Source organism: Sciurus carolinensis, chromosome 13 (genome assembly GCF_902686445.1).
Source record: "Sciurus carolinensis chromosome 13, mSciCar1.2, whole genome shotgun sequence".
Taxonomy (NCBI): Eukaryota; Metazoa; Chordata; class Mammalia; order Rodentia; family Sciuridae; genus Sciurus; species Sciurus carolinensis.
Window position 1 is genome coordinate 59034784 of NC_062225.1, and position 24810 is coordinate 59059593.

General features: G+C 46.1%; 1 protein-coding gene across 2 annotated transcripts in view; it reads left to right on the top strand.

The window, feature by feature from the left end:
* Positions 1 to 24810, top strand: part of Thada (THADA armadillo repeat containing) — a 325608-nt gene that overhangs the window by 269918 nt on the left and 30880 nt on the right. For both annotated transcript variants that reach the window (XM_047521875.1, XM_047521876.1), the window contains 5 exons: positions 5829 to 6208; positions 6831 to 6949; positions 7258 to 7330; positions 10889 to 11042; positions 14245 to 14376. In XM_047521875.1, the coding sequence (XP_047377831.1) occupies positions 5829 to 6208; positions 6831 to 6949; positions 7258 to 7330; positions 10889 to 11042; positions 14245 to 14376 (858 nt within the window). The remainder of the gene's footprint in view (positions 1 to 5828; positions 6209 to 6830; positions 6950 to 7257; positions 7331 to 10888; positions 11043 to 14244; positions 14377 to 24810) is intronic.

Consider the following 24810-nt stretch of genomic DNA (forward strand, 5'->3'; position numbering starts at 1 on the left):
ACAAAAAACCCAGACTTGTGTTCTCACCCTAGAGATATGATCAAGTATCCCCCATTTTAAGTGTTTTTCTAAAGTTCTTAGATGAATTTAATGTGCTCCCTTGACTGAGAACCACTGCACAAGAGCACAATAATACTTCTTTATTAGTCACTGCAGCTGTTTATGGTGAAATATTGGGCATTTCTTCCTCCAGAATCCTGTTCCACCTAGAGACCCCCTCACTTCATACTGTGGCATGATGGGCATAGTCCTGGGTTTCCTAGTTCACTGATACTTAGGAATCCAAAGAGACCTAGAAGAAGACCGTACCTAGTGAGCCAACATTCACATCGTTGGAGGCCTGCCTGCCAGCCAGCAGCTCTTTATGGTGCTTTTTCATTCCTCTGAAGTCTTTTTTGTTTGTTTGTTTGGTTGGTTTCTTTTTTGTTTTGCTTTGTTGGTTGGTGGTACAGGGAATTGAATCCAATGGTGCTTTACCACGGAGTTACACTCCCAACCCTATTTATTTATTTTATTTTGAAACAAGGTTTTGCTAAGTTGCTGAGGCTGCTCTCAAATTTGTGATCCTCCTGCCTCGGCCTCCTGGATCCCTGGGATTACAGGTGTGTGCCACCAGGCCCAGCTCATTCTTTTGCAGTCTTGTTGACTGTCTGTCCTGTGGGAGAGAACAGTGCTTGGTGAAGTTCCAGTTCTGTGCTCTGAGAGACTGGGCTGGAAGCAGCCATGCTCCGCTTGAACTGTAACCCCCCCCTCACCCATAAACCCAGTGAACCCCTGTAAAAGTGAACTCTTAGAGGAGTATAGTTCCCAGCTGGGGTGCAAAGCAGAACCTCTTGCCAGCTTCTTCAAATGACAGTTTTCTCACCCAACTAAATCAGAATGTTCAAGAGTGGAATTCAGGCATGTGTGGTTTAAGGCAGCGGTTTGTAAAATACCTGGGGCAGCAGGTATTTTGTGAACACCTTAGAAGTGCATGTTCTCAGTGGGGCACGGTGGAACACACCTGAAATTCTAGCTACTTGGGAGGCTGAGGCAGAAGGATCACAAATTCAAAGCCAGACTCAGAAACTTAGCAAGACCCTGTCTCAAAATTTTTTTTAAAAGCTGGGGTGGGGAAGACTAGGGCTGTAGTTCAGTGGTAGAGCACATGCTCTTGGTTCAGTCCTCTGCCTCAAAGCAAAAGGAAGAAAGAAAGAAAGAAATGTGTGTTCTCAGCCCCGCCCTGACCTCCTAAGTGAGAGAACTCTGGGCAAAGGCCAGGCCATGTGGTTGAATAGGTCCTCTGGGGATTCCAATGCACACTCAAGTTTGAGAAGCTCTGCTCTCGGGCATCTCTTCGGGTCATAGTTGTTGCTCAACAGAGAGTATGTTTTCCAAGCCACAGCTTGGAGAAAGTGCCCAAATGAATGTTGTTTGATAATGTTCTACCCTGAAGTTCGGGACTAACCTCTCCTGCTGCTCCTCTGTTGACACATTAATTCCTCAGAACCCTTTTGGAAGGTCTCCCAGGTCTGTTCTCTCCTAATTCTCCCAGGAGCAGTTGCCCTTTGCTCTCCCAGCCAAGCACCCAGCAGTCATCAGGGCCCATCTGAAATTTCCTTCCTGAAAGCCTGGCTTAGTTTTGTTTTGTTTTGTTTTTTGTTGTTGTTTGTTTGTTTGTTTGTTTTTTGTTTTGGGGTTTTTTTGTACTGGGTATTGAACCCAGGAGCATTTTACCACTGAGCCACATCCCCAGTCCTTTTTTTATTTTGAGACAGGGGCTCATTAAGTTACTGAGAGTCTTGGTTATCAAATTCTGAGACTGGTCTCAAACTTGCTGTCCTCCTGCCTCAGCCTCCCTAGTAGCTGAGATTATAGGCCTGTGCCATCATATCCAGCCCTGAAAGCCCTTTTAAAAACTTTTTCCAGTAGAAATTAAGTGCCCATTGCATTCATTTTGATGTTTCTCATAGTTTTTGTGTTCACTTTATATACCAAGGTTTTTTGTGATCATGGTCAAGTAATTTAACCTGTTTCCTCGTCTATAAAATAGGAATAAGAAGAACTGGAAGTGCTGGTACACACCTGTAATCCCAGCAACTTGGGAGGCTGAGGCAGGAGGACTGCAAGTTCAAGGCCAGCCTCAGCAACTTAGTGAGACCCTATCTCAAAATAAAAATTAAAAAGGGGTGGGAATGTGGCTTAGTGGCGAAGTACCCCTGGGTTCAATCCCCAGTACCAAAAGAAGGAGGAGAAGGAGGAAAAGCCTACTTAGTTAATAAGTCTGAAGGAGGACCAGCCTACTTAGTTAATAAGTTAATGTGCTCAGAGTAACATTCAACAAATATCAATTCTTAAAGTAATTTTTATTCATTGCAATAAGCAATGGGTATACAGTATTCTGTAACAACAGAATAATGGATGACAACACAAATACTCTATGAATGTCAACTTTGATCACTAACAATTTAATTCACTAAGCATTTTATAATTTTTATAGTTATCTTTTCATTATTATTTTGCACTTGGCTTTTGTCCTTAAAGCTCTTCAACAATAGATCATTCTTTCTCCATTTGAATCTGTATGCCTCTCTAAGTATATAATATGTGCTCAGTTAATGTTTATACTGGGTCCACAAGCAGTACAGCTCAAGAAACATCCAAGGAACCCTTCCTGGGCATGTTTGCTTTTTTGTTTTTCTTTGGTATGGCGTCTTCAGACCCTGGTTCCCTCTCAAAAACCCCAAAGGAAGCCTCTGAGTCTGGATGCCCAGCTTTTGAGGGCAGCAGACTATACTCTACCTGCAAATATCTCTTTACAGGTTTCTCTGAAAATCATCCAGAATGACCTAGACAGTTTTTCCTGGGTTTTATTACCTTTTTAGGAGCAGCTCCCTGAGCCATGTTCCCTACTCTTCACCAAACAAATTCCTTTTTTTAATGTAGTGTTGCCCTCAGACAGCAGTGCATGGGAACGACAGGAACCAGCACCTGGAGACCACAGCATACCTCTTTTCTTGACTGCATTAGAATGGGATTTGGAGTTTTAGGCATTGAGAATGAAGATGACAAAAAGGTCCAGGATCCCCACTGCCTGGGCTTTCCCGCTGCTTGGTGGATGCCTGCCTCCTGCTGCAGGCAGGACTTGTATGGAGTCAGAGTTAAGAACAGAGGGCGTCTCTACCACTGCAGGTGGCAGATGGTGCCCTCCACGGGCCTTATTATTACAGCCTCCATCCCCACTCCGCCTCCTGGGGCCGATTTCCTTTTTGAAAAAAAAATTGATGTGGTTCATACTATATATTTTAAATTCCTGAATTACTACAAGCCCGTGTAATTCTTAAATTTCAAATAAGTTTTCCAAGTGTTAGCTTAATCTTTTACATTCTATTATGTTTATAATAGTTCTCTAGAAGTCAGCGGAGTTCACTGAGTAATACTGTCAGGATGAATACAAATAGCAATTTGTATCTTAAATGTTCCCTGGGAAGCCACTGCAAGATAATCTCATTAGCTTTTGGGGTAGACTTGTCAGCCAGGGATTATCAGAGAATGCTATAGGTGCAGTATCTAAACTTCAGTAAGGCATTTGATGAAGTCAGCCCTGATATTCTTGTAGATAAAACTCTGTGTGCAGAATGGCACAGTTGGAGAGTTCCTCAGAGGGGAATGACTGGAACCAAGAGAGCTGGTTAATGAACTGACGAGGGCTTAGAGTGAGTCAGCGGCAGGGGCAGGCAGGGAACCAGTCTCACATTTGCCGAGGGCCTCTGTCCTCCACCTGGCCCGGTGAACATTATTAGCAATTATTTGACTTTGATATTTATGGCATGCCTATGACATTGAAGTTTACCCAATTTCTGCTGAATAATGACTGCATCATGTGAAGAACTGAGTCAGCCACTGTCACACATCCTACCCAGTTTATCCCTTCAGTGTTTTAAACCTCCCTTCTCCGTGTCCATTCTGTCTTCAACCATTTTCTGCTGTTGTACAGAATACCAAAAAGTGGGTAAATTATAAATAGTTGAAATTTATTTTTTTTTTATTTTTTATTTATTTATTTATTTATTTATTTATTTATTTTGCAGTGCTGGGAATTGAACCCAGGGCGTTGTGCTTGCAAGGCAAGCACTCTACCAACTGAGCTATCTCCCCAGCCCAATAGTTGAAATTTATTCAGCTTCCAGGTCTAATGGCCGGGAGGCCCAGGACCCAAGGGTACATCTGGCTAGTCTTTCTGTATCATAGCGTGGCAGAAGGACAAGTGAGCACGTGCAAGAGAGAGAGGGAAAGAGAGGGGTGAACTTATGACTAGCCCACTCCCACAACAGCAGCATTAACCCATTCAGGAGGGCAGAACCCTCCGCCCAATCACTTCTTCAAAGCACACACCCCCAATACCCTTAGCATAGCAGTTGAATTTCAACATGCATGTTGGAGGGGACATTCAAACCATAGCACTTCCTTCCTTTGGACCCTCATCATTTCTCTGCTGCACTACCCGCTTGGCAGGAAGAACCCTGTGTTGATAAGGTTCACCTGGCCTTGTCAAAAGCCACCCCACAGTGGCATTCTCTTGGCCACAGGCTCCTTCTAGGAGGAGCTTGCATCCCGGCCTCCTGTTCGCTAGCCTCATCTCCTGCTCTTCCCCATCTTGCATTTTATGTTCTGGCACTATCAGGCAACCTGGAGTTCCCACATGGTCCGTTCTGGTTCATGCCTTTGAACCTTTGCTAGGTGGTTCCTTTCTCTCTGATGATTCCAACACATTCTCACCTCTTTTACATTTTGAGACTCAGATTATCATTTATACCACCATATTGGAATTATCTGTTCATGCATTTCTCTTTCTCAAACTGGACTGTGAACTCCTTGAGGGCTGTGAACTTATTCTACCTAGCACGTAACACCTAGGAAGCAGGCAGTATTTTTTTGATCAGAACTGAAAATACAAAGATATCTCAACAACTAAAAGACAGACCATAAAACTTACCAGGGAGATGAAATTTAACAGGGATATACTTGGGATTCAAACCAACAAAGAAAACAAGTCTCGACCTATGTATTAGAGTGCAAGGTGGGGGAAGGGTGACTCAGCACCTCAGTAGACCTGAGACAAAAAGGCGGGCTGTGGTTCCAGGTGGCTTCATGCTCCATATGAGTGCGCAGACAAGGGAAGTTAGTAGTCCTGCTGGACAGACCAGGCAGGAGTCACAATCTGTTCTGTGGGTCATACTTGAAGAGAGGAAAAGGCATGTCCAAAGGAGGCCAGCTGGAGTAGTGAGAGGAGGCGAGCCCCACTGTGTGGAGAAGGAGGAAGAGGAAGTCAGTAATCAGATGCTTACCGAGCTCTTTGGGAGCCCCAGAATGCAGAATTAGGCCAGCGAGTAGAAAGTCCAAAAAGAACTTTGTTTCAAGTAAATCTAATGTTGGAACAAGCTGCCTGCGAGCTCCAGAACCCCAATGCAGAAGATTGGGAAGAGGTGCTGAAGAGTGGCTCTGAGGAAGAAAACTTGGCCTTTTCTCCTGGTTAGCTTGGAGGCTCAGTGATTCAGGAGGTCACTGTCCAGGAGAGGTTCAGAAGCACATTTTTGGATAGTAAAGCTTTTGTCCCTCTGGGGAAGATAATTGGGAAATACCTAAATAGAAATCACTTCTGGGCCCAGAGTCCAAACCCTAGTGGGCTAGTCACCTATTACATTATATCTATGAAATCTACTTAGGAAAGATATTCAAGGGTCCTATCTCTCCAACAGTGTTCAGAACCTTCTATTCTCCCATGTCCTTTTGTGAAAAGTTGAATAATGATTACCTCTTGTCCTTTCCTTTTTTCTTTTTCTTTTTAGTTCTGGAGAGTCGTAGCTTCTGGGAGGAAGTCAGAGGGATCGTCTCGGGGTCAGAGCTGGTAACAGGATTCCCTTGTACCTTCAAGGTGCCGGGCCTGCCACAGTACCTCCAGAGCCTCACCAAATTAGCCCTCAGAGCGATGTGGGTGGTGCTGGACCAGACTAGAGAACAGACAGTGGATGTTCCCGTCACCTTCTCACAGCTGCTAGAGTCTTCCTTTCCTGAAGTCCGCTTGCTGACACTGGAATCCCTGTTGGAAAAATTCTCATCAGTAGCCTCTGGACCGGGAGAGAAGAGACTGCCATCCTTGCTGGGCCATATGGAAGAGAAGTTCCTACTGTTGGCAATGAACGAGAACCATCCGGAATGCTTCTGTAAGGTAAAGTCTCTGACAGACTGATGGTCCCCTTCCACTCCCCATGTTCAGGAAGACAAGATGGGTTTGGACTCTTCGTATGGTAACGTATAGAAATGCACTAAGCAAAGTCATTGATGTTGGTGGCATTGATAGCACAGATCAACTGAAAACAGCATCCTCTGGGATGCTTAGGAAACATCATAGAAAATTAGCTATATCTATATCTACATTAGCTGTATCTGTAAATGTTTCAGAGGTCATCTTTGCTGACATACCAATTTGGAGACAGAAGGCCACCTGGAAAATATAGTCAAAAGTAAAGGGCAGTGGCTTGGGAATCTGGGCATCTAGCACAGATCGTGGGTTACTAGGAAGTTTGTTACTGCTTCACACTACCTCAGTCTCTCAGAAGCACTACAGGGAAATGAAAAGTCAGTGGGAGCCTTTTGAAAGTTAGACCCCCGTGTTAGTTCAGGCAATTATTATTTAGCAGCTGGAGTATTTTGCCTGAGTCAGTCTCTCTCTCTCCCTCTCTCTCTCTCTCTCTCTCTCTCTCTCTCTCTCTCTCTCCCCCTCTCCCCCTCTCTCTCTCCCTGCCCCTCCCTCCCCCGTCTTTTTTTCCCCATGGATTGGGCTTACACAGACACTGAAGATTCTCCACTGCCTGGACCCCAGTGAGTGGCTTCCCCAGACAGAGCGCTGTGTTCATCTAACCCCAAAGGAATTCTTGGCCTGGACAATGGATATTGCTTCCAATGAGAGGTTTGCCCCCAGTGCCCCCTGTACAAGTAGATCGGCTGTGTGATCCCATCAGTCATACAGTGAACCTGTTCACAGTCCTGGCCTAAGGGGTCAGGTCCTATATTTCTTTCTGAACTTAAAGCAACAGATATCAGAGTTTTACATTAAAAAACAAAAAGTAATTGCTTCTAGAGTCATTTGTATGGCCAGAAGGTGGAGATGTCCAGTGTTCACATCCACATGGGTCACATACTATCTGCAGAAACCATCTGTGTATAAATTTATTTGATTTGAATTTGTGTGTGTATGTGTTTTCTTACTCTTTCCAGGTCTGAAGTTCAGAGTGTGGCTCTGAGGCTTGCCTCCAAAGTGATTGCCTACCACTTGCAGACACATGAAGAGGTAAGGCTCAGCCTTACCTGTGCCTGTCCTGGGGCCTGGGTTTTTGTGCTGTTAATTACCCGGAGGGTGGCAGTAAAAGTCAACTGTCCTAGCAGGCAGAATCACTGTGACCTGTGTTTTGTGGCCTCTACAGAAAGATTGTTCCTATTGATTATTTACTCGGGGAATAACTAGTGAAGGCTCCTTAGTGCCCACCTTTCTTTTCTCTTGTTTGGGGCAGTTTTTACTAGAGTCCATGAGTATAACACAGCCTCCCCAACACGCATGTCCATCATTTTTCACCCATTTTTGTAACTAGACCATTTAAAGAAGAATAAGGAAGTCAATTCCAAGAATACTTAAAATTGCAATCTAGTGAACTAAGAATGAAAATAAATTACTAAGACTTAAATACTCCTCCAGAACATGACCTAGTAGGCTCTGGACAGAGGCCCAAGTGTGTCCCACTGTTTCACATATGCTGTGGGGGTGAAGTCAAAATAAACTAAGCAAAACAACTTCCTGGGAAGATGCTTTAAGATAAACGTGTACATACTTAGGTGTACACAGGAAGGATAACCACCATCACAGATTGATGAGTGGACAGGGGCCAAAACTGCAGTGAAATTACACGTTTAAAGATCTTAATCATAACTGAGTGCAATGGTACATACCACCCAGCCCCAGCCTCTCAGGAGACTGAGACAGGAGGATGACTTCAACCCAGGAATTCAAGGTCAACCTGGACAATATTGTGAGACCCTGTCTCAAAGAAGAAAGGAGATAAAAGATCTTGATTACACATTTCCATACTGCGATAGGAGTGGCATACACTGGATTCTGAGTCCTTACAATAAAGTACTGAGATAGGTGCTAAAGATGGAAGGGTGACAGAGACCAGAGGTGCAGTCTAGTGAGAAAGAGACCATGAATGACTACATCACATGTAGGGCTGCGAGAACCCAGAGGCGAGAGTCTGGGAGCTGAGGAAGGCTTCGCAGGAGGAGGTCGTTACACCTGGGGAGCCTGGGGCTGGGCAGAGATTACCAGAGCATGAGAGCTAATGAGCAGAAGAGTTTCCCTGGGCCTGTCATTCAGAGGCTAGCCAGGGACAGAGGATCACCAGGAGATACAAAAAGCCACCAAAAATGTCAAGAGGTGTAGGGCGAGTGTAGGAAAAGAGATGATTTGCTAAAGAAATTAGGACCCAAAAGAAGAAAACATCAAATTCTAAGAGAGTAGTCACAAGACTGCTGAACAAGTTGTCAGACATCGTTCTTGTCTACTACTACTTTAACCAGTTGTTCTGTACATCTTAAAGACACAGACTGGTACTGGAGTAAGTGTTTTTTAATGAAATTGGGTGAGTCTTCTAGGGAGAGAAAAATTGGCAAAACTGTAGAGAAACACATGAAAAAAACTCCTGGGAAAACTCGGTTTCTCTGCGCTGGGAGTTGGAGGCATCCTCAGGGGCTTAGGGGCTCATCACCTTAGTTCCACAGTTCCATAGGCAGGGCGAAGAAATCAGCAGGTGCAGTGCGAACGTTTAAAGAGGTTCAGCTGGTAGAGGCAGTGTCTTAGTCTGCTGTCTTCTGCTACTATAACAGAATGCCTTAGACTGGGTAGGTTATTTAAAAAAAAAAAAAAAAGAGGGCTGGGGATATTGCTCAATGTTGAGCCCTTGCCTAGCATGTGTGAGACCCTGGATACAACCCCAGCACCAAAAAGAAAAAGAGATTAACTTCTGATAGTTCTGGAGAGTATATGATAGAATGTGTGTTTGGGTGGGTGTATAAGTGAGAGAAAGAGAACACACAAAAGAAAACTCACTTTTGTAAAAGAGCCACTCCTGTGACAAGTAACCCACTCTGGAGATGACAGCATTATCCATTCATGGGACTCCACCCTCATGACCTCATCATGTCTCAAAGGTCTCATCTTCCACATAATACTGTCACCACAGCAGTTAAATTTCACCATGATTTTTAGAGGAAGCATTGAAACCATAGCAAGAAGTATATCTAGTACAATAATTCCCTTTCTAGAAAAAGTGAAAAAGCATAAAAGATGGAAATGATCCAAATGTCCATAAACTCAGAATGGAATATTACTTGGCCTAAAAAGCACTGGAGTGCTGACTCATCCCACAGCATGGATGAACCTTGGAACATTAACCTGAGTGAAAGAAGCTGTCACAAAAGACCACATATTGAATGATCCCATTTACATGAAATCTCTAGAAAAGGCAAGTTCAGAGACAGAAGGTAGACTAGTAGTTCTTTAGGGCTGAAGGATGGAGGATGGAGGAGAGACAGCTAAAGGGCACAGGGTTTCTCTTGGTGGTGATGAAGATGTTCTAAAATTGACTGAGTAGATAGAAACATTTACTGTTTGAATATTACATAATGTGTACATATATTGAAACATCATGTGGTATCCCATAAACATGTGCAATTTTTATGTTTCCATTAACATTTAAAAATTTTTTTTAAAAAGCAAGATATAACTTTGAACAGTTCTACACAACTATAATCCCAGCTCTTTGGAATGTTGAGACAGGAGGATTTCAAGTTCAAGGCCAGCCTGGGCAACCTAGTAAGACCCTGTCTAATAATAAAATTAAAAAGGGGTAGGGATATAGCTCTTGCATTGCATAGCATGCACAAAGCCCTGGGTTTAATCCTCAGTACCAAAAAAAAAAAAAAAAAAAAAGTACCCAAAACATAGTAATAAAAGGGAAAGTGGCGGCTGTACATATTTCTGAATATACCAAAATTCATTGAATTGTTCACTTTAAATGGATGGATTGTGTGGTATATGATTATATCTCAATAAAGCTAATACTATATAAAACAATGGGTCTGTATTTAAATAGAGTATCAGGATAGTGCTTTCAAATATTGTAACAAATTCATAAACACTGTGGCTTAACTCAGGTAGAAGCAGATATGACTGCTTGAGTGTTGGGCCCCAAGCCTTTCTACTTTGAGGTTCTCCTGTCCTCAACATGTGGCTTCCATTTTGTCCTATTTAGCTAGCAGGCGGGGGAAACCCAGAAAGCAAAGATCATGAGCATTTCCTAAGGCACTGCCCAGATACCACTTCCAGTGACATCCTATGAGTTAGAATGTAGTCATGTGTTGCTTTACACATGAAGGAGGCTGGGAAATACAGGGTTCAGCTGGGTGCCCACAGGCCCAGCCAAAAATCTGGGGTTCTATTCCTAAAGACAGGAAGAATATCTGGTTACTGGTGACAAAAAGCTGTTATTTGCTGCCACAGACTTCCCCACAAATTTGGTCTTCAGCTATTCAATACACCAGTGTTTCACCGACGTCAGGAAAGACTCGAGGAACTTACTCTCTCCTTAGAGTGATTCTACAGTTCTGAAAGACAAGTCAGGTTTGCTTTCTTGGGTTTGTTTATGTCTGCCTGGTTGGTATAGAAAACAGCTAAGGACTTTGTTCCCACTGAGGTGGGGGTGATTTGTAGGGCAGCTTGATGTACCTCATCCTTCCTCCCGCATTGGCCCCCGGTTTCCTCTTCAGGAATACTGATAGGTACCTTCTGTGCTTTCAGAACAGGGTCTCAATGGCCCCCGAGCTGAAGCAGTGGGTCCAGCTGGTCGTCTTGTCCTGCGGAGACCGCCTCCCGACAGCGTCCAGGCTGGCCGCCGCCGGGGTCCTCACCAGCACTGCGCCACTTTTCCTCACTAACCCCCGGCCCATTCTTGGTAAGTGTGCGGGGGCCGGGGGATGCCTGTTGTACCAGACTCACTGAACACATGGGTGGGTTCTCCGGGCTAAAAGAGAAGGGAAGGTGACAAGTGGCAGTGTGCTCCAGGTCTTCCAATGCGTCCCTCCCGTTTGTCCTCTAGTCAGTTTTCACCTCCAGCCTCTTAGGCCTCTTTTCTTTCAATCTAATCCTCCAAGTCATTCTCTGTGGAGATTCCAGAGAGCCTCTGTGTCTGTGTGAAATGTAAATCTGGTTATTTCTGTCCACTGCCGACAGCATGGGTTCATAGGTCTCACTGCCTTCCAGAGAAAATCTAAGCTCCCTTCCACGTGGCTCACAGGCCCTCTGTGCTGCCCTCGGCCCCGTCCTCCTGCCTCGTCACCCACCTCTCCCCACACAGGCCCTAGGCGTCAGCAGTTCTCCCTCAACAAACCACTGCTTGACTGGCTTTTATTTGTCTTTCCAGTCTAGTCCTAACCGTCCCCTCTTCCAGGAAGCCTGTTCCATGATTAGGTGAGACACGTGGGTCAGTGTGCAGCTGTGGCATCGAGGAAGAAGAGGACAGGCCACAAAGACAGTTAGGAAGCACAGTCTCCGGGCTTGATGTTGAGGTTAGGGTTCAAGGGTGACTTCAGGCGTCCAGCTGAAGTCACTAGATGGGCTGCTGGTTTCTTTCACGGCACTTACTTTGAGTGTCCTTAGGACATGGAAGAGGAGATATTTTGAAATCTAATGGATGTATGGGTTCTAGCTGGTGTGTAGCCACGTTCTCACCCCCTGCCCATGCCCTTTCCTCCCTGCCGCCCACTGTGCCTCAAGAGCAGTAATTAAGAAAGAGCATCATGTGAATGAGGTTGAAGCAAACCAAACTTGAGGAAATTGTCAGGAATTGAAAAGCATAAGGGGTTTTTTGTTTTGTTTTAATTTTTTAATTGCGTTGTTTTGGTTTTAAACATAGGTTTAATCAAAGGAGAGCCATGCTTCAGTCCCCACCCCTTCTCTCCTGCTGTGTTTCATGCTGTGTTACCACGCTCTGCTGTGCTTGCCATCTTTCAGTGGAATTGTTTTTGTTTACTCTTCTATGCGCAGCCCTCAACAGAAGACATGTCCCTGCCTCCAAGGACCGTTCAGTATAGTGGCAGAGAAAGATTTCCAGAATAAAGGAAATAACTAGTTTTTAGATGATAAAATTCAAATCCTTAATGTTACAGGAATTCAGACCAATGAGGTGTCTCATATCCCTGGATCTCTCTAGGGAACAAATTTTTTTAAAAATATCCTTTCCCTTCTTTTTAGTGACATCTGAGCACTTTTCTTATACCCAAAGAACCTTCAGTGGTTGTGATTTAATCATTGGACCCAGAGGAATAAGAGCAAGGATTTTAAACTTTAGTGGGTAGGAATGGGTGTGGAGGGCATGTACCTGTAATCCTAGATGCTTAGGAGGCTGAGGTGAGATGCTCAGTAGATTGAGGCCAGCCTGGGCAACATAGCCAGACCCCAACTCTTAACAAAATGGGGCATGGATATCCCAGTTCTCCAATAAGATTAATACCTTTTTGCAACACATCTCCTGGATAACTGGCAACTCTAGCCCTCTTTCACTACAACCAAATAGGTGTAGAATAACCTGGAATTCCTTTGTGGATTTGAATCCTGCACAAAAGTCATTGATTCATAATGGATTGCTGATGCTGAGTTCTAGAAATGAGGAAAATCAGTGGTGGCCGATGGCCTACAAGAACATGAAAAACAGGTACCGATTAGAGACAAAGGACATAAAAGTGTATGAGGAAAGGCTGAAAAGGACTAAAGAGGGAAGGAGTTTAGCAATATAAATGGCCACGTTAAAGAGGAAAATGTTAAGAAAGTAGGAACCCTCGAGAACAGAGGATGGCTTTTGAGACTGAGTAAAGGGCTGATGGGGCCACTCAGTGGGAAAGCGCTTGCCTAGTGTGCTCAAGCCCTGGACGTACCCTCAAACCACCAAAAAGAAGAAGAAGTAGCTACTCAACTCTGAAAGACTGAGTAAAATTTAAAGCCAGATCTGAAATAGAAAGAGAACAAAACCCCAATGGAGCCGTTGGTGTTCTTGGTTTGACTAAAGCACCAGCAACTCTGATAGCAGGTTCTCTGTGGACAGATGAGGGAGAGAGTAGACAAAGGGGCATTCTTGAAACAGAATGGTTTTCCTGTTGAAGGAAGAAGCACGCTGGGCGGTCTGCCGAGGGTGACCCTCCACACACCTCTGCCTGCAAGATAGGTGTCCCGTCTGTGAGACCTGTCCACCTCTCCTTCCCTTGTGAAGTCTGTCCCAGGTCCAGTAGTCCTTTGTCATCTTTCCCTATTGTAAGTTGCTGCCAACTATTTCCTCTTGGGTGCTCATGATCTGTGTTCTGGACTTCCCATTCCATTCTGTTGCTCAGGTGCAGATACCATCCACAGCAGCATCTAGCACAGGCTGACTAGTATAGTCAGTGTCCTGAGGAATGGCAGCAGCTAGTGGATGCCCCTATACAAGTGACATAGGCCGGTGCATTTTTCATGGGTCCTTTCCCCATTTTCATTTTTGTCCCCAAAGCATAATCTTTTTTTTTTTTTTTTTGGTACTGGGAATTGAACCCAGGGGTACTCTACCACTGAACCACACCCCCAGACCTTTTTATTTCTTATTTTGAGACAGAGTCTCACTAAGGCATTTAAGGCCTTGCTAGATTACCAAGACCTGCCTCAAACTTGTGATCCTTCTGCCTCAGCCTCCTGAGTTACCGGGATTACAGACATGCACCACCATGCCTGCCCAAAGCATAATCTTGATTGACACTTGGTGGTCAGAATTGATGCATATCAACACTGGGCTAGTTGCTTCAAAGCACTCTTCATGTGTCAAGTTTCATTCTTGAGGATTATGAGAAGAGCTGGGCCTTACAGACTTTGTCAGCCGGGCAACACCTTCCAGGAACCTTACTGGTGGTTAGTTGCCACCAGAAAACCTGCCCCTGCCCCCGCCCCCATAGAATTTCCAGCCCTCCCTGTAGGACCCTCTGTATCCCAGTGTTGGTCCTATCTTGCCATCCCCAGAAGGAAAGGAATGGCTGTTGCTCATTCAGCGTACTCTACTCCACCATGACATTAAGCTGTGTTTGTACCCACTTGCTAGGTGCATTTGAGGTAATTTGATTTCCCTCTGGTCCCCTTAGAGTTGCAGGACACACTTGCTCTCTGGAGGTGTGTCCTCACCCTCCTGCAGAGTGAAGAGCAAGCTGTCAGAGATGCAGCCACGGAAACCGTGACGACGGCTGTGTCACAAGAAAACACCTGCCAGTCAACAGGTACCTTGTTCTTACCCTTTTGCATTGCTTATTGCTCTAGGACAGGGTTTTCTGTAAAGAGTTAGAAAGTGGGTGTTTTAGGTTTTGTTAGCCATTCAGTCTCAATCTCAGTTCTGCCATTTTAGTGGGAAAATTGACATAAATAATAGGTAAACAAATAAGTCCAACTGTGTTCCAATAAAGCTTTATTTACAAAAACAAGATAGTTTCCCAGACTTGATCTACTAGTTATGGTTTGCTGACCCTTGCTTAGAACATCCTAGAGAAAAAACTGTATCCTAAAGTAGAAATTTAATAAACAGTGCTTGGTCTTTTGTTAATTATATTGTCATCTGTTTTAAATAAAGCCAGGTCTTGATTATGTGCATAGTTACATAACCCAGGAATCACAGATCCATCCTTTTGTTCCTATGTGAGTTTTTACATGTGATAGACACATGGAAGTTAAGTTGCTCCTCTTTGTGTCTTGGCTCCTGATTTGGTAACAGCACTAACCCCAGAGGCAGGGGAGGGGACTAGAAAGAAGAATGGGCTAGATGGGTAGTTTGGGGTTCATATTCGCATTATAAGTTGTTATAACCCTGGGTCTTGGGGTTGTCTGTATACTGTGGAAGCAGAAGGGTATTCTGTCCAAGGGTAGAAGTGACAGGAAGTAGGTAAAGGCAGGATGGCTTTCTAGGAAAGTGGCTCTCTAGGAAAGTGGCTGCTTTTGTGGAATTGGATTCACTGTGCCTAGGACTGGATGTCCAGAAAGGTTGCTCACTGAGAAGCAAGAATGTCATTCTGTGCCAAAGGATCACAAACTAGCAAAGAAGCTCCCCTTAATGGACAGCTGAATGGAAGAGGAAGAGGCCATTCATGCCTGGAGCTGATTCATGTCTGCATCCTCATGGCAAGGGCTGCTCGCTGAGGCAGTCCTTAGGACTGTACTCCCTAGAGGGTTCCCGGGCTGTGGGAACTTGTGGGTATCTGAGTCCCTAGTCATAATGGCTGGGTGCATATCTCTGCATACAGGGAAGAAACTAATTTTTTGCATTCTCTCTCAGTGACAATACTTCAGGGCAGGTTTAGCCAGACTGGCTTTGCTGCTTGCTAGGAAAGCATTCAGATGGTGCTTCCAGTAACATAAAGCCATGTTCTTTCAACCCAGCCCCTAACTAGACCTCCTTGGTATCTAAAATTCTACTACTCCCCATTCATTCCTCTTTCCAACTGCAGTCTTTACTTGGATATTCAGAACACTCAGTGAGTGCTCAGTAAATTGTTGGTAGAACATAATACTTACTCAATTTTCCTAGGACCCTCTCCACTGAAGATGGAAAAATAAATTTCATAGTGAAGTCATAATGGACTTCTCTCTTAATCTTTAACCTGCAGTATTTTCCCTACTACTCTCATTTCTTTCAGTTTTTTTCAAGTTCATCTATAACAAAAATATATTTCCATGTCCTTCCTTAATACCGCTTGATTTTCTTAAGCGTAGAATATTTCTACTTTAGACATAAAGGTAGCTAAGGACTGAGAATCACCCTTGATTTTAACTTTAGATGGTTTAGCCAGCTCATTTGCCAGAACAGTATTGCCATGTTTTAGCATCTCAAGGTTATGAAGCAACCGACAGTAACTTCCCCAGTCCTTCAGCATACCAGAATTTTGTATGTAGAATGCACAACTGAGGGTTTTCTCTTTGATGTTGCAAGTAAGTTATCCCTGTTAGATCTTGAATACCATAAAAATACCTGTTATTTTTGTCCCACAAATCAATGGTTTAATAAATGTGATGGTAAAATAATTAAATTATGATAATATTTAATGTCTTCTTTGAGAAGTCAAAATTGCAATGACAAGATTAAGTTAATTCTCACTTTTCAAAAAAAAAAAAATTCTCACTTTTCCTCCAAAGAAAGAAACCAGGAACCCTCCATGTCTCCTATGCAGTAAATAAGGGCTGGATGCTGATAGAAAGAGCTTTGCTCTTAAGTTTACTGATGGCCTGCCTGAGGACCAGGAGGTGTGGGGTGCATTCTCACTGTGGGGTCTAGAAAGGGTCTGGAGAGCAGAGCTGTCCAAAGGAAGGAATAAATGGGACACAGATGAGAGCAAAACACTCAACACAAACGGAAAGCTGCAGCCAAACCTGGAGTTGGTCGGGGGAGAGGGGGACTTGGGAGCTGATGGAGCAGCAGCCAGTGGAAGTGTGTGGTCAGAGCCCAGGCTGGGGCCAGGCGAAGGAGAGGAGCCGGAGTAAAGCTGGGAAGGCAGGAGCAACTAAATGCCAGCCTGCAAGCTCATCTGTAGGCAGCGGGAGGCTGCAGGGGTTTTGAACAGGAGAATAGCATTATTTTTACCAGGCATGTGTTGAAGGAGCTCTTTCTAGGAGCCAAGTGTAAGATGGATCATGGCTAGCAGTGAGTGAAGGGAATCACAGGGCAAGGGAGACCACTTGGGAGCTGGTAGTAACAATCCTCGTGAGCTGCCATCAGTGATGATGGGTGGAGAGGGGAAGATGGATTTGCAAGAGGATGGGGGAAACTCAGCAAGATTCCGGGACTGCTACTTGTGGGAGTTGGGAGAGAAGGAAAGCAGGAGATGAATTCAAGACTTCAAACATGGGAGGTACCCAGGGGAATACCTGGCTGTGCCTCTGGCATTGATGTTGAGCTGTGGTATTCCAGGAACCGGGAAAGGCACTCAGAGGCTACAAGCCAGTGTGATCTGGGCACAGTATTCTTTAGGCCTTGGAGAGATCACAGTAGAAACTGAGAGGGCAAAGGGGGATGTTTATCTGTGGTGGGAACAGAATGAAGTGTGCAGGCTCTGCCCTGCCCTGCCCTCTCCAGAACACAGCCCAGCTATCCAGGAGCCCCCCTGCCCTTAACAGAGCTAGTCATTAGTCTCAGTGGGCACTGGCTACAACCTGTAGAAGAGCCCAGCGTTGACTCCACGCCACACCCTAGCACATGGTTTTGCACACGGTGGCTCTAGGTATAGGTTTGTAGCTTGAATTGGTTGATGATTCTAGAAGACCTAAAGAAATAACTCAGTACCCAAATAGCCCTCCTGGGGATGGACACATTGTTCATCTTTTTTCCTGCTGGGTTCTCTTGCTCACCCTAACTGGGTCACCTCGAAGTGTGAAACTCACAGCCTGTAAATAACTCTGTCATACCTGAAGCTCCCTCAGCCTTGGCGATCATAGCTTGAAAGAGACCCCACAGTAGGCCCTCCCACCCCGCCTCCTCCCACTGTGTCAGTCACAGAGGCTACAAAGATGGGACATAAGACATGGCCTTTCTAAGACTTAAGAATAGGGGAATGAATTTGCAGCTAGAAGAGTATGTGTGGGCAGGGCTCCAGCTTTCTCTTGTCCCTGCTCTGACTTCACTTCAGGTATTGAAATGGATAGGAAAGGGCTCTATTTCACGGGCAGTAGACGCTCAGGCTGTCCTCTCCACCCAAACAGTTCACTCGCACCTGTTTTGTGTGCCATATTGGGTTTAATGTCAGACTACATTCGAACAAGGGCTTCCATGGGGGGAACGAACCACCTGGACAATATTTAAGTGTAAATATTTGTGTGCTTCTCTCTTAGGGGACATTCTGGGTGGGCACAGGGGTCTCTGGAAGCTGGAGAGGCTGTGGGTAATGGGGCAGGGAGGGGCTGGCCTTCTAAACCCCTCTCTCCCCGCTGGCTCTCCTTTTCCTCCCCTCTCAGCCTCAGGCGGGGTTTGCCACCTGACCCAGATGGCCTCCTCCGTGCCCATTTCCATTTGTGATTTGGAAAAAAAAACTGCTGTGGACCAACAGTCTGATATAGGCTTAAAAAGAGAAGCCATTTAAAAGAAATTGCAAAGGGCTGCAGAGTTCATACCCAGGGTCATTGTTTAGGTTCAAGAGGGCTGACTTCACAGAAGAAACCGTCTAATAAAAAAATATAAAAGACTTTTGAGAAAGATAGAGAGGGAAGGAGGGGACAGAAACACACATTTAAAATGTGGCATTTTTTTCCTTGAAGTAATAGCTTCAAGTAGTTTTGATCCTACCCTCTTTAGGCCCTTAGCACATAAAAAGTCATGCACAACTTCTCTTTCTCCTACCCCAGAGGAATGATCAGTGGTGTCACATCACACCCCGCCCCCGCTCCATGACACAACCACCCTCCAGTATCTCACCTTCCTCTGAACCACCGTACCATCTGGGCATCAAATAGCCCTTACTCTCCTACTCACTTGTCATTTTCTCTTTCATTGCTGTCATTTGATCTCTCCAACCAGCTCATGAACTTACGAATTAGAGACTGTCTTCTACTAGGTACACAGTGGGTGCTCAATTTGTGTCGATGACTTACTCTTTCACCCCAACCAATCGCTAGTTCCCTAATGAGACTGAGAGTGCCCTTTGAAACAAGAAATCTCTGAAAAAAGCAGACAGATGCTCTCCGCTACACCTAGTTCAGGAGTCACTTCTGGCACTGATTTGTGCACACTGCAGTAGCAATCTCTCTGGCTCACTCACTGTCTGGGTCTTGTCAGCTCAGTGTGCAGCCCTGGAGTTTGCCTTCCGCATCTTACCTCTCAGGTGTACGTCTCAGACTACAGGGCCAGGGAGCCAGCCTGGGGCTGCTGTTGGGGCCGTGACTTGGGTTAACCAGGAGACACTGAAGGAGCCTCCAGGCTCGGCATGATGACGCATAGAGGCTCGGGAGCAATGATGCAACCTGGCAGAGAGGTGGAGCGGGAGTGGGAGACAGACAGTAGTAGATGCTGAAGTTGGCGAACGGGGGGAGGCAGGTGGCATCAAAAGGCTGAGTCCATTCATGTAGGCCATAGCAGGCAGAGTAGGAAAACCAACACTTGCTCAGTTCCCCCAAGATGCACTTCTCCCGCCCACACTCTATGCACTCATGCACATGCACACGCGCGCACACATGTGCAACACTGTCACCCACACAGCTGTGATCCAGTGTGAGATGATGAGCACGTCTCACATGTTCCAACCCTTGAGCAATCAGAGAGGGAGGCTTAGGAGGAGAGATAGGGAGTCCTGGGTCACTGTGACATTTCACAGTGGCCCCACCATGAAACAGCTCAATCAGCACAGCCTCCAGGCTATGAGGATTTGTGCTGAGTCACAGATGGTTCCACCCTGGAACCTCTAAGGCTGCCCACCAACTCAGACCTGTAGGGGACCCATGTTTTGTTTGGTTCCTGCCAATTCACAGAGTCTGGCCCCAGAGGGCTCTCCAAGCATCGCCCCCCTCCCCTCCGCCTTTCCATCACTTTCTTCCTAATCTAATCAGATACACTTTCTCCAAAGTGGCTCTTCTGTTCTGCAGTGCCAGAGCCAGGCCCCAGACTCAGTTCTATGTGTGTACTAGGTACCTTTTTCTAAAGAAGAGGGGTCCAGAAAAGTTAAGAACCATTCCACTAGAACGTATCCTGTCTCCCAGTCGAATCTTTCTCTTCTGATAATTTAAACTTGTTTACCTCCAAAAATTCTTTGTGTCTGTTTTTAAATTCTTTCAATTGTTTCCTGACTTCCTTCACTCCCACCTAGATGGCCCATGAATTTTTTTCTCTTGCGCTGTATAAAGCAAGGAGTGATCAGATCAGCATAATCATTCACCTCTTCAGTCACCAAGTACTTACATAGCACCTTTGTACAGGTGTCTAGGTCACCATATCTGCCCTGGACTTGTGCAGAAATCTCGAGCCTGCTCCACTGTTCATGGAACTAATGATTCAGGGACTGTCATGGAGGGTAAATCAGATGGGGCTGCTCCCCTGCCCACAGTGCTCCCTTGGCTTCACATCTGACTGAGGAAAACCCAACTCCGAGAGCAACACACCAAGCCCACACCCCAACTAGACCCAGCTACCCTGTCTTTCTCTTTCCCTGCTGTAGCTACTCCAGCCTTCTAGGGGTTCCCCAACTCACCAAGCTCATTCCAGCCTCAGGGCCTCTGCCTTACCTTCTCCCTCTGCTTAGAATATTCTTCCTAGTCTTACATTTCAGACTCCTTCATACCATTCCTTTCTCAGCTTCAGGATCATCTCCACAGAGCGCTCATATGGATCACCCAGACTACAGTGACTGCCTTAGTCACCCTGCTGGTTTAATTCTTTGCAATGTTTTTAGTTATTATTTGTCATTTAGCATCTGCCTCCAGAATAAAGATTCCAAGAAAGTAGGATTTTTGTCCATTTTGTTCACCACTGTAGTCTCAGATCCTGGCTTATAATAGATGGCTTAGTAAAAAATCACTTGTTGGGTGATCAGTTGAATGAAGAATGGAAGAATGTATCAATCAAGGCAGTGAACACAATAAGGAGATTGGTGTTTTTTGAACCAATTTGTGGAACAATGAGGATGGAGCTGTTTGAGTTGTTATGAAATTGCCCTGCGGTGGTAGATCCTGGTTATAGCAGGTGACTACCAGCTACCTTAGGTCCTACCTCTTCCTTGGAACATTAATTCAACAAGGACCTGATTGAGCATCTACTAAGACTGAGGGCTCCTGTCTGAAGTCTCGTCACCTCTCCAAGCAGGCCAATGACAGGGCAGGTGTCAGACACATCTTCTCCAGACCCTGGATGCTCCTGGCTTACTTGACCTCCTGTAATCCCACAGCACTCTGTGAGACCCTTTAAGCTTTTCTCCATTTTAAAGATGGAGTTGAAGTAATGGGCCCAAAGTCCAATGGAAGATCAGTGTCAGAGCCTGAGTTGAAGCTCAGGTCCCTGTGGTGTCACACCTTGCTCTTCTAAGACAAAGAGAAGAGTGCAAACTAACCTCCAGGTGTGGAACAAGGAGCCAGTGGCAACGCTGGAGGTTTGTTTTCTTCCTTCTTCCTTCCTTCTTTCCTTCCTTCCATACTGGAGATTAAACCCAGGGGCACTTAACCACTGAGCCATATCCCCAGCCCTTTTTATTTTTTATTTTGAGACAGAATCTCACCAAGTTGTTTAGGGCCTCACTAAGTTGCTGAGGCTGGCTTTGCACCTGCGACTCTGCGTCAGCCTCCCTAGTCACTGAGATTACAGGTGTGCACCACTGCATCTGACTACCCTGGAGGTTTCCTAAAGCCACTGTTGGGTTTGAATCATGACCCAGGAAAGTGGAGTGGGGACTCAGCTGAGACAACAGGGAACAGAGTTGTCAGGAGGCGACTCAGCAAGAGCAAGCACATGTCCTGTGTAAGGGCTGCTGTGTCCCTGTCTAGGTCCTTTCCATATAAGCCTCCAAGAATCAGAGTCTCTGATCTATAGGCATGGTGCCTGGAGCCTGGGAAAGGTAAATGATCCCCCGTGTCACATCATTAGTGGAAAATGAGGTCCAAAACACAGATCTCAAGACAGCCAGCGTAGCACTTTATTTTATTGCCCCAACCGTTGATTCACATGGAGGGAGTGACACATGAAGACTAGTCCACACACCTGGGATGGATGAGCTCAGGTGCTGGGAGGACAGAGGAGTCTTTGCCTCCAAGAGGGCTTGGAGGAACTCCAGCAGCATTACAGAGCACGCTGAGAAGCCAGCATCTCCCAGCAATAAAGCCACACAAACCACACTCTGAGGCCAGCCCTGAGACTTGCTGGCCTTGATCTGTCCTGGGCCTCTGACTGTATTCCTGTCTATTGTCAGGAGGGTTCCAGTGAAGGAAACACAGGAAATTAGGAATTAAATTGCAACTACTGGTGAGCCGCTGGCTTTGCCACGGTGGTTGTGCAGGGACTGGTGATCTGCTTCCTCACTCATTCCTTCAGCAGAGCTGCCTGGTTGAGGTAGCAGTAGTCCCCACCCTCTCCCCATCACTGCCAGCTGTGCTGGGCTGTCTCAGTGGAGTGCCAGTGCCCACACACCACACTGCCTTTGCCATCTGTCACTGTTCCCATGGAGCCAGGGCCCCTCACCTTCACCTGCATCTCAGCAATTGCGTCACTGGCAGCTGACTCCCATGATGTGCAAAAGCACATGCAAACGAATGCTCACATCTGAAATCTGGGAGCAGGTTGCGAGCGCCAGTGAGTACCCTGGCTGGGCCTTGTTGCTGGGGTGATAGGATTGTTTCCATGGCCTCCCAATGACTTAAGCCCCAGAGAGACGACAGCAGGCTCCTTTCGAGAAAACGAGGGTCATTTCTGCATCATTTTGCCTCCACTCTTGCTGTGCCTGAAAGCCAAGCTCCTCAGCCCCAAGGTGACTGACCTCTGTGGGTGGTGATAAGCCCACAGACTGGGGCTGAAGCCATCTGGTGCTGACGTGGCTACAGGTTTTGTCTTGCCTGCTAGTCAGGGCAAGCCTGGTGCCTGGCGATCTCCACTGTCCTGCCTGTGGCCCCCACGCTCCTCTGCTGTGCTCTCCCTGTCCTGAGCAAGGCCCTGCCAGAATGCAGGGCTTCTCTTTTCACTATGGCAGCAGTTTTCCTTTTTGAACATTGCCAGTTGGGGAGTTAGGTAACCACTCCATCAAGGATAACCAGATGGGACCCCTATTCTTGTGCATCCTGATTTGGTTAAGGTGACAAAGGAGTCTGCTGGCTAGCAGCCCTCTACCACCCCAGCCCCAACTCCAAGCCTGAGCCCTTGGTGAGCACCCTTCCTGAGCATTCCAGCTGCCTTCAATCTTTCTTCTTACTGCCTGAGACCATTCACCCCCAGACTTCCTCCAATTCCAACAGCCACATGATTGTCAGACTCAGACTGTCACAACATAATACTGCCCGAGAAGTACTATAAGGCAGCACCAGGCCCAAGAACAGCCTTTGCATAGCCACTGTGGAAGTTCCTCATTCATCCTGCTGTTATCCAAGGAGGTACAAAGCATGGGGTCAAAGCCCTGGAAAGCCCTCATCTGACCCACAAAACCCTCCAGATTCTGTTCTTAAATATCCTTGCTATGATATTTAAGAAGTAAGTATGATAACCTGGGCTTCCTTGTTCCTACTGTTTGGTTTGTTTGGTTTTGTTTCTTTTGGCTTGTTGACTCTGAGAATCCACAGGTCAGGAGCTCTTGTAGGCCTTGGGGAACAGAATGGCAATAGAGTGTCTCAGGGAGGAGTTTGGCCTGTGCCCTTGGCTGGATATGCGTGCGTGTGCATTCAGATCGAATGCTGGGTTGTAAATTTGCACACCTGTTGCTGTCCTTTTGTAGAGAGCACAGGGCACCAGTCTGGATGTGAATATGTATGTGAGTGTTAGGGGGAGAATAGGATCTTAGGAGATAACGCTCTGACTGGATTGCAGATGCATCCTGACTGGCAAAAGCAAGAAGTGTCCCCTGTTGTGTCTAAATGAGGAGGAAATCCTCCCGATAGTACAGTCATGGACATTGTCCAAAGTCATGTTCTGCTGGCACAGTGGCACATACCTGTAATCCCAGCTACATGGGATGCAAATTCAAGGCCAGCCTGGGTAACGTAGCCAGACCCTGTCTCAAAATAGAATAAAGAGGACTGGGGATGGAGCTCAGTAGTAGAGTACTTGCCTAGCTTGTGAGGCTGGTCTGCAGGAGCAAAGGCAGAGAACAGTAGGTGACAATCAAATAATTGATTTTGAGAGCAGTTTGTCATCTCTCTCTGTCCCTCTGTTCCCCTCTACTCTACCGCCCCATACCTCCAGCTAAGGCACTGATATTTACTGGAGTAGAAGCAAGGAGCTTAGTTTGTGGCATAGTTTTGGATTTGTTGTTGTTGTTTATTGGGTTGTTTTGGTGCTCGGGATTGAACCGAGGACCTCGCACATGCTAGGAAGCACTCTACCATTCAACTGTATCCCTTTTTAATTTATTTTGAAACAGGGTTTCACTAAGTTGCCACAGCTACCCTCTAACTTGTGGTCGCCTCCTGAGCAGCTGGAATAACAGGAGTGCGCCGCCATGTCTGAGTGGGGCATAGTTTGAAATGGACTTTCTGAGGTTTCAAGTATGAAACAACTGGTGATTTAATCAGGGTGTAGATCTGGCATGTGTAGCAGACCGTAGTGGCTAAAACAAGTCAGTGGCTTATTTCCCGCCCGGGTAGAAGACCCAGTGGATCAATGTGTTGGTCCCCATCATCAGGACCCCATCTGCTCTACGGCAGAGCACCAAAGTGCACCATCCTACTCTTGGCCCAGGATGGTAATTCCAGCTCCACGGCCACACTCACAGATCATTAAGCAAGGAGGAAGGGAAAAGTCAGCATGGCAGTTATGTGTACCATGGCCAGCGGATCTCAGCAGCATGGACCTGGTCACATGCCATGCATCTGCCAGAGGCCCGGAAGTACAGTTTTGAGCTAAGTGGAAACATGCTCAGCTAGAAAGTCTGTTTGTAAGGAAAGAGGGCAGAATAGGTTTGGGAGAGCATGCCGCCTTCTGATTACCACAGCAGCTCCTGGGAAGTGCTGGCTGCGTACACTAATTGCTGGGGACTTCAGATGAGGAAGATAGAGAC